The 10,536-nt window shown below is 37.0% G+C and overlaps 1 protein-coding gene across 2 annotated transcripts in view; it reads right to left on the bottom strand.

Annotated features, from left to right (window-relative positions):
* Positions 1-10,536, bottom strand: part of NUP205 (nucleoporin 205) — a 54,499-nt gene that overhangs the window by 26,088 nt on the left and 17,875 nt on the right. For both annotated transcript variants that reach the window (XM_075429403.1, XM_075429404.1), the window contains 9 exons: positions 9,126-9,263; positions 7,824-7,974; positions 6,831-7,036; positions 5,262-5,444; positions 4,057-4,107; positions 3,264-3,473; positions 2,372-2,471; positions 567-704; positions 122-311 (listed from right to left, as the gene is read on the bottom strand). In XM_075429403.1, coding sequence (XP_075285518.1) covers positions 122-311; positions 567-704; positions 2,372-2,471; positions 3,264-3,473; positions 4,057-4,107; positions 5,262-5,444; positions 6,831-7,036; positions 7,824-7,974; positions 9,126-9,263 — 1,367 coding nt within the window. The remainder of the gene's footprint in view (positions 1-121; positions 312-566; positions 705-2,371; positions 2,472-3,263; positions 3,474-4,056; positions 4,108-5,261; positions 5,445-6,830; positions 7,037-7,823; positions 7,975-9,125; positions 9,264-10,536) is intronic.

The following is a 10,536-nucleotide window of genomic DNA, read 5'->3' as shown; positions in this document are numbered from 1 at the left end:
AAAAAATTTCAGAGATGCTCTGTGCAAAGAGAAGCACTGGCTGGTAAAACTAATGAAAGGACCAGGATCCAAACACTTCTGCACCTCCAAAACTCCTTCCTTCTCAGCACTTTGAACATACCTAGCAATATTCACCACATGATCTGCCTTTTTAGTGCGAGGATTGATTCCTTGAAGCAGCTGCTCCAGTGGCGTGACAATAAGGGAAAGGTGGCTCTCCCGCAACAGATCCATAAAAAGATTCTCTTTCTGTAGGGTTAAGTTTAGAAGTGCAAGGCAATACTGTACAGCTTTCTCTAAATGCTTTTTCCCTGTGGTGCACAAACAACAAAGAATCATAAGAAAAACAAAGGAGCAGTTAAATAAACTGCATTCATAAACCTCATTCATCAAGCCTTGCACCAAGAAAGAACTTGTCAGTCATTTACTACTCAGAAAATTCCCCCCAAACCACAATTTCTATATGCAAGAGAAACAACATCAAGCTGAAGATATGCAATGTCAGCTTTAAACCCTACTTAGTATGCATTTTACCTTCGCATGAAAAATAAATTCTAGGCACATACCAGGAAACGGAGCGTAAGTATCAAGCTGCTTAACCCCTTCTTCTAGCAAACTAAGGGACAGTTCCAGCATTGGAGACTCATTCAATAGATGATACATCAAATTGAATCCAGGCGGTTTATATGCTATTATCTCTTCCCCTAAAGAGAGGGCAGAAAAAAAAAAGTAACATTAATAGAAAAGACTTCCATTACTAAAGCTAGCCTAAGCTACAAAACGTAACCGCCCCTGTTGTTGTAAGCAACATCTAAACAGATGAAACATGATGCATACAAAGTCTTATGAGGTTTTCTTTACACTTCAGCCATTTAGCTAATTTTAGAAATCTGGGAAGAGTAGTCATGGCAATCACCACTAGTTTTCAATATCTAATAGCACAGTTTCAACTTTAACCAGGGAGACTTTCTTGAGTATATGTGACCTTGGATTCAAATCAATGCTAGGACTTTAAACCACATGGGAGCTACATTAAATGGTTTGCAAGACTGAAAAGCAACTGGAAAAAGCTTATATTCCCCCAAACTTGCATGAAGATCCTGGATGAGGGGAAAAAGCATTTCCAGAAATCAAAGCTGAGAAGGTCCACTGAACCTCTGATGCTCATAGTCTACAGATACTTGCATGCCTGTCGCAACAACGTATGCAAAAATGAAACTACTAGCCCAAAACTCAGTCCCTCACAAAACAAAACAAAAGGAAGAGTCAACACTCATGTTTCTGTTTTATCTAGTCTCCTAGTAAGCTATGGTGGATAAACGCAGCAAAGCGGTAAGAATCTTTTTTAATATGCAAGTAAGAACGAGGGTGCAGTTTCTTTTGGCATCAGCTTAAACAATCCCCTTCTTCCACTCATTCCATGTCTGTGCTGCCTGCTAACACGCCAACAGAATTGCCATGCCACTGTGGAGCCACACACTGAATCAATTCAAGAAACAGATCTAGGCAAAAAGATGGCTTTTAACCCATTTCTCCAATCTATCATGTAACCCACAAATAATCATCTAAGCTGAAGGACTAGGTGAGGACAGGAATGACCTAACAGAAATTGCTCAAGCCAGTTAAGCTGCCAGGAACTGTTTGTCAAAGTACAGGGCACAGAGGCCTCCCAGACTGAGGAGAGCTCACTGAAGAGGTATGTTTTAAAGTTGTTCCTCACTTAGGCAGTGGTTCTTATGGCTCTCTACTGTTACAAGCAAATCCACATGCATCAGGACGGCATTAAATTTTAAGGAGAAACCTAGGAGAAACTGTGTATTTAAAAGAATTTGCAGCCCAAATAAGTCGTAAATTTCCTATAATTAGGCAACTGCCATCCACTTCGGCCTTTTAAGAATAGTTGTCCAGAATTAAACGACTTCAGATCATAATTCTACTGCTGCTGTCTGCTCTGAATTATTAATATATCAATAATATTAATGTTACAGGATAGTCAAACACTCTGACACCTTTAAATTAACCCTGTGAACAGTGGTGATTTAGATAAAGACCAAAGAAGTCCAGAGGAACAAGCCCAACACCAAGGTGTTTTTTAAGTGTCAAATGCTGCTCTTGAATCAAATCAGCAATGCAGAGACAAAAAGTCATCCTGCTAGTAGAGCTAGGGAAGTAGGAAACAGCGTACATGAAGCCCTACTGAATCAGCAACATAGCTCCCGATAGTATGTGGACATTTTTTTAATGTCTTCCTGTCTTAAAAGCCTTGGTCTAGCTTTCCACCAGCTTGCCTGCAATATTAAACAATATCACAAGACAGAGGAAAAAGCAAAGCAAGTTACAACTCTGTCCGTGAACAAATGAACAAGTTCACCTTGCAACTCCACATATTGGTCTACAAAGTCTTCAAGCTGAGGTTCGTAGTCCCGCAGCAATTTGTAAAACACTTCCAGAACTACCTCAGCTACTTCCCACTGTAGATAATCAGAAAACAAAGAAAACATCATACACAGAATAAGACCAGGATGACAAAGAATACAACAGGCAGTGCAGTGATGGGTCACAAGTGTGGCATGACTGTCTAATTCCGAAATACTATCAAACACACTTCTAATTCATCATGCCAAATAATTTCAAAGGTCAAGCTTTCTTTCTGAAGTAAAATGTAACACTAAAACAGATTTATTGCCTCTTTCAGGCTCTATTAAACAACATACATATTTCTATATTGAAACTACAAGCAATAAAGAGTCTTTAATAGGTATACAGCAAGTAACAGTTCATTAATAGATTCCAGGATACAGTTTAGCACGCACTTTCATCCAGCAGGATCATAAAGGAAACTCACATTCCTTGGTTCAGCAAGTCAGAAATATTCTCTGGAGTAACAATGCGGAAAGGACAAATCTGACTTGTAGATTTGGGCATGTGATGTTCAGAAGTCATTAGCCATGTAGTATTGCAAAATCCTGTACAGCAAATTGAAATTCAGCAATAATACAAACTTCCTTTGTTTGTTTTGTTTGTTTTTTTTTTTTTAAAAAAAAAGGTACTTCATACAGGCTCCTTAGAAGTAGTTCATAGATCCTGATGACCCTATGAGTTGAAAAATCACCTCTTTACACAATCAAAACACTATGAACTGCTCCAGGTTAACTCTGCTGCATCAAACTTGCACAGCTTCTCAAACAGACCTAAGCACATCAGCAGTGCCAAATCACTTTAACCACACTCTAAAAAAAACAAAAAAATTCAAAGAAAATTACTTTTTCAGCAGCTCTCCGGTAAGCTCTGGTGCGGAATCGGAGAAACACAGCATCCCTGAGGAACTGGAGATAGGGGTCAAAGCCTGGTGGGCGGAGACCTGCTCCCAGGTTCGATGGGAATGAACTCTCTACTAGTGTGCTGATCAGTCGACAGAAGGCACGGGTTAAAGGATATTCCTCACATCGGGACTCAATCTCATTCAGTTCAACCTTCCCAAGAAAATAGCAGAAACAAGAGAAAAATCAAAGATTTTGAGGGAGGAAGAAACATGTGAGAACAAATAATATAAGGGCATCATCGGTGAATTACTTCAGTGAATTGACTTTGTTGCATTTTTTGCTAATGGTACACCACAAACCAAACAAAAGCAATGAAGCAACAGTACTGTCATTTCAGTTCAGCAATACACTCTTCATTTCTGAGCTACTAGAAGATATGCTTCAATATCTACATACTTTGCTTTTATTTACTACTTTTATTAGAAGTGAAGCTGTACTAAGATATAACAGAAGTGGGGCCAATTTAGCAAAATCTTAATAAGAAGCGCTCATAAAGGAATTTGAGGGTTTAGATGCTGCTCTGTTACGAGTATGAAGCTGCATTAGATTCATAAATGGATAAAATTTCCAGAAATTACAAGCAGGCCTGAGACTAAATTAAGCAGCAGTGAAACGACAGCACCTATCACAAGAGCTTTCCGTGGAAACAGCACCAGATGCAGCCTCTGCAAGTGTTTCCCTAACTCACATGTAGATGGTCAGAGAGGCTGCCTAAGTACAAAGAAACCCTTACCTCAATACCAACTGCTTGTCTCTGGCCTGGACTTCTCACAGTTTGTAATATCTTCAAAACAGAAAGAGAAATGAAAACAGGGAAACAATACATTTTGCATAATCAAAGTGCATCTCCATCGTTTCTATCAGGACTAAAACATACTCATCACTTTTTTACTGTAAAAGGCTTCCTAAATCCTCTTCGAAGGTAAAAAGCTAACATTTTTCTGTCTGAAAGGCTACATTATATGTTGTACACTTGTATGCTTCTAGCTTTATATCGTCAAAGTTCTGCATGATGTTTAGAACAGATATTATTTTTGTCTTATATTGGCTAGGGGAAAGACATTTCCCTCGTTATCTCTTACAACAGTGTATTTTAAGGAGTATCATAAATTAGGAAGCAAAGGTGGTGAGCATTTAAAATACTATTATAAGATGTCATTCTTGTCAGGGTCTTTTTATTAGTAATTAACAATAAAACAGTCACAGTTCAAATGCCTCAAGTTTTTCCAAATAAAACAGCAATTAGTCTGAACCATAATACACACTATAAAATAAGACCATCACATTGTGATTTTTGAATTAACAATACCACGAGCATTTTCACTTGATACTCGCTTTCCCTAGGATTCATGTTTAAAATTTTTCTCTGAAATCAAGATGGAAGGGAAAAACCACTTTTTTTAATAGGCAGGGCTTTGAATATGTATCTGACATTTGCCATCTAAATGTGAACGTTGGTAATAATATCCTGTAAATTACAATTAACTTCCTCTGGAAATTAAATGCCTGAAAGTGGAGTTTTTCAGCCAGTCTCTTCTTTCTATGAGCACCACTCACACTGGAAGAATATCGCACACCCAAAAAAAAAAATCAAACCCCAAACCAAAAAATATGTAACCTGCAGAACATTTATTACTGATAACATATACTGAGGAAAAAAATCACATTGAACACACAAATCATATTGAACACACATGACTACCTGCCAAGAAACCTTATTTATGTAAAATAAGCACAGCCAATGAGATTTGAGGCATAAAATCATACTGTCATTTTCAAAACAATTTCAAAGTACAAACTGCATTAACTAAGTGAAAAAAAAAATCATAACAATGTCAGCAAGAAAATTTAGGAGGAAATGCAATACTATTTCAAATACACTGACAATTTCAACAGATTGGGATGCTATAGTTCTAAGCACTGAAAATCCTAAAATACCTGCGTATATTCCAGGGACTGCCAGAGCGAAGCAGCTATTTCAGGAGATTTTCCAAAAGCAGTAAGGGTTTCTAATAGCTCTGCTTTCAAAACAGGAGGAATGCTGCACTGCAGAAGTCCCAGAATAACCACTACTGGTGTCCACTGAGGGTGCTCACAGAGAGCCAAGCGAGCATTCTCACTCTAGGGAGTTAAACAGAAAACAAAACTGCAGATCCTTATTTTGAAGATTATCCATGTCTTACAATCTCTAACTCACAGTTCAGTATCAATGACTCTGCTTCGTACTTGAAGGTACACAAAACATCAGAAGAATGGCAGACCATTCCAAAGCAAACAATTTTAATTAAACAAAAAGCCCAATTTATGACTCACAAGTACTAAAATTGTGCCTATCCATCGAGAAAAATCATGTGCATAATATAGGCTTCTTATGACAACCCCAGTTATTTTATTTTTTTTTTAGTAGACACACAATAATGGAATTAGTCTTAAATAAGCTTAAGTATTTACACTCTAGTCAGCTTCTTCAAGCATTGGTAGAGGGACTTTACCAATACTTCTGTTATGAACTTACATTGCACTTGGACATTCGCTAGGAACTTACAAAATCTGCATGAGTCTTAGAGCAAAGTCATCACCAATGTAAGCTCATTTGAGATTCTCAGAAAAACCACTGGACAGGAACAAGCCTCTAGCCTCATCAAATGATAATTCCCTGCATCCTTAGAACAAATTTACTTCTTCCCAGGTTATGGTTTGATGATGCCAGGAAATCTTAGTTTTAAGAGTTCCCTTCTCCCCACGCTTATCTAATGCTGACATGAAAGCTCACATAGGAACAACCCGTTATCACAATCACCAAGGATAATTTTTAAAAAGCCTACTTAGTTTCACTAACCTTTCTTGTGTTTGTGTCAGCAAAACCAAGGGTATCTCACTACATCACATAATTTTTAGGCTGCACAGTCTGGTGAGGACTGAAGAGCCAAATTTCACACTAACCAGAATTACCCAGACCATTCACAACATAAAATCTGCATTGCAGTTGTATTCTCTTGGAAATCTCTTCCACTCAATTCAGAGCACATTTTACACTCTTTGTTTGAAGAGATTTTAAATCTAACTCTGGAGGCAAGTTTCACAGTTTCCTTGCCAAATTTCTACCATTTCCTTTTGAATTCATTTATTATTTTTGCCTTTTCAAACTCAATTAAATGGAAATAAGTTTCCTACTCTCCAGTCATTTCTTCTGAATATACCTCACTTCTGAAAGACATCTCCATGACACCAAAGTGTCAGGAAAGCAAGAAAATCAGTAACATCAGCAACACAGGAAAAGGCGTCATCTATCTCGTCCTGCATCACTCAGACTTAGTGTTTGGTTGTAACAGTTATTCCTGATGCTTCCTACGCTTTTGAAGTTCACCAATCAAATAACAAAAACAACTACTGCTAGGTAAGTTTGTCCTGCGTACCTTTTTGGTCATGTGAACTTCACAGCTCAATAATGATGTTTTGCAAGAGAAACAAAAAAGTATTAATAAAACCAAATAAAAGGTTACTTACCCAGTTTACTATAACAGTGGTCAGCTGTAAAAAGGCAATTAATCCATCCTGTTCTTTCTGTGTGATTCCTCGGAGAGGCAGGTGACGATACTGGACACTGTCTGCACTTGGCAAGTCTTTCCTTAAGTGCTCATGATAAAGCATCAAAGAGTGGAAGAAATGCTCCCAGGAGACAGGGCTGCCACCTGCTCCTTGGATGTTTTCCACTAGAAAAATGACAAACAGGTGACAAGATTTTCTTTCTACTCTTTCACAAAGTGACAAGCAGGGTACTTAAGTTTCAAAAGGAAAACTTTCTTATCTAGAGGAAAAAATAAAGTTCAGAGTAAAGCCACTGTTTCCATAATTAGTGGTTCTGGTTTGGGGTTTGTTGTTGTTGGGTTTTTTTGTTTGTTTTTAATTTTTAATAGAGACAGAAAGGCACTAATATGAAAAGCCAGTACAAATAAGTTTTCTCTTTTACAAATCAGAACATTTGCAGCATTATTTCCAACTTCAAAGTAGGGATTTTTTTTCCAATCTGATCAATGCAAAATTCATGCAAAACACAGGACTGACCAGCATCTCCTACTTTATTAAAGTGCTATTACACTACTTGTATCAAAAAATTTTAACAAAGTGCTTCTGAAAAATAGTAAGCTCAGGAAATATAACTATATCTACAAAATGTACAACTTAAAGTTAAGACATTACTCATTTTATACTTTACACTAAGCAATATTGATGTTCTGCATCTCTTGCAGTGTTAAGACACAGCTTTTTAAAGAAATGCATTATTTCATTATGTGAATTACTGGCTAAGGTACTCGGACATTCATTACCTAATCGGTCTTTATGTGGGGTTTTTTTCAGATTATACTTTTAAATGAACCACTCTAATTTCATGTTTGTACTAATAATGAAATATTAAAAGAATGAAGCCACAGTTCATCTCAAATGAGTCTTTTCTAAAGAAGAAGAGTTGAGAAAGAGCTGAAGCATCACTTTTCTTACCATGACTACTGCCATTGACTTTTAGCAAACTAAAGCAGTAGTGAGCACACTGAGGCCCACTAGCCAGTCCCCGCAGCATTTTCAAGTACGGGATGTAAATTGTGGAAGGAAGTAGATCTCCCATTTGCCTAACAAACTTTGACAAGACAACCTAGAACAAATAAAGATCAGTGTTTTAAAAAATTTTAAATTTCAGTATTTTAGGAAAACAACAGGCAGCCAAAGTCAGAAAATAGATTCTAATGTAATCGGGGGAGGGGGGATGAGGTCTGGAGGGTGGTGTGGGGGATGGAATCTCAAATCCAGAAGAAAAAAAAAAAAAAAAAAATCCTTTAATCCTTTGTAGACTGGCCTATTCAGTTTCCCTGAAGGTGAAAATCAAGTTTCAAAGAGCAAATAAACAAAACAAAAATCATTCATGCTATTGCAAAGTATACTAACTTTCCAATTCTGTATTTCTAGTGATAAAATGTACTTCAGCTCACAAATGCTGCACATCAGTATTAACACACCTCACAGAGCAAGTGAAGTGATAGTGGAAAAGAATTCACTATGCTGCTTGTATCCCCGCGCAGTAACTCACACACACAGCGGTTCCTCTCAGGGTCATATCAGGGTGTTTGCAGATTGCACCACGCCCTAACTTCAGCTGCCTGTATGCCGAGTGGCTCTTAGGATGTGCCCGATATGTCTCACCCTAGGTTTTGCCTACCACTGCACAGTCTTTCAAGCAGGATTGCAGGCTGACAGCACCCCAGGTATGCAGAGTTTTAGAACATGTTTCATCTGTTCAGATTGCTTTTTCATTCTAATTTTAAGTTCTGTCTCTCATGGGCTATAACCTTTGGGCTTTAAATAATTACAACACACTTATGGACTTTTACCCCCCAAAATACTATCAACTGCAGTTAATAAAGTTATTTATAGTTAAGGAATTTAACTCCTCAGTTATACCAAGAAGGTATGTAGAGGTCATCAGACAAGAAAAGACACATAAGCACTGTTATCAGAATTCATTTAGCAACGGCAACAAAATCAGACCTAAACAAAATGTTCAGAGAGGTTTGTTAGGCATCTTTCTTACTAAGTTTTTTGACAACCGTGTGTGACTGGCAGTAGATCACTTTTGAGCAAGCAACAATAACCATCTCATGCAGAGCAGGACACGTGCAGATAAGCCATTGATAAAAAATAATGTCTTCTTAGAGGCTAGCTGTAATAAGGATATCAGAAATTTTTTTGCCTCTTTTTTATTACTTTAATTTTAAGATACTAGTAACTACTCCAGAAAGTCTAGATAACCTGGCGCTGAGGTGGTCGCTGATGAGCTACTCCAAGGTAGGACCCCATGATGGTAGATGTCTGCAAAGGCTCTGACGGACACCAGTATTCAAGGGCAAGTTCCAGATTAAAGGGGTCTTTCCTATACAATTCAGCAATCTATCAGAGAAAGGACAATGTTACAGAAATATCAACTATATAAAGAAAAGACAATTACTTCAACAATAAGCACTGCTTCTACATAAGCTAAACACATCTGAGAGGCAAAGCATCCCACGGCTGGTGTTCTATTCCTTAAAACTCTTTGAAAATGACAGCTTCTAAATAGCAATATCAGAACAAATGACAACCAGAGAAATTAAACACACACATAAGTGAAGCTTTCGTAACTTTAAATGATACCTTCCATCCAATTACTAGATTAAATCATTGCTAAGGAAAAAGTAGCATTTTTCCATAAATAACCACTATACCTTGATATATTAACTGAAAAACAAGCTAGTCAGTACCAGGATTAGAAGTCTTACCTGTTACCGGAACATGCAAAGTTCTCAATTCTCTTGCCCAGTTCTTCATTTAAATTTAATATATATGTACACACACCCCTCTATATCTATCTCGGAGCTGCTTAAGAAAACAACTCACAATAAATTTTCCCGGTAAGGTTCTATAAACTAAAGGACTACCTTTGCAAAAGGCAAGTAATCCCTATACTAAAGACTGCTATATTGAAAACTGTACACATGTACATTTCCATGCTAAATAAAGGGAAATATACAAGTTTCTATTTTATTTAGGAACAGAAAATATAAGATGCACCAGTTCAATATGCAAATCTGTTTTCTGATGTGGGGGGTTTTCTGAAAGTGCAGTTAGGTAACCTTAATAACTAACATTTAAATAAACATATTTATTTAAATTTTCTTTGAACTTTATTTTATTTCCATTTTCTTTCTTTTATTAAAACATGCGACAAACAGAAAGATCTTTCTTTTAAATGTATGCTTGTGGTCAAAATTCTACTGAAACTAGGGAATTTGTAATTCCAGTATCCTTAAATAGAGTCACCTTGCCTAACCTACTCTACAGCAAATACAAAACAGCTCCAAAATTCTGATTACAAATATATAAACACATGAAAATTATTTAAGCATTTCAATTTTTATCGGAATAATTGTCAATAGTGGTGGAAATCCCCTAAAACTTAGTTACCCACAGTCAATAGGGAGAAGTTTAAAGACTTACAGATCCATAAAACACTGTGCAAACATTAAGGTCTAGATACACAAAGGAGTTCCATTCCAAAGAACCTCCATGCATCTAGCCAGATCTCAACTCCAGTGACAGCCTGTAGTCTTAAAATTCCTATTTCTAAGTTGTGGTAAAATAAAATGACTTAAGATAATACATATGTTAAGATAATCTGATTATA

The sequence above is a fragment of the Opisthocomus hoazin genome, chromosome 8 (genome assembly GCF_030867145.1).
Source record: "Opisthocomus hoazin isolate bOpiHoa1 chromosome 8, bOpiHoa1.hap1, whole genome shotgun sequence".
In the NCBI taxonomy this organism is placed as follows: domain Eukaryota; kingdom Metazoa; phylum Chordata; class Aves; order Opisthocomiformes; family Opisthocomidae; genus Opisthocomus; species Opisthocomus hoazin.
The sequence above is the reverse complement of the archived record's forward strand: the minus strand, read 5'-3'. Positions and strand labels throughout refer to the sequence as shown.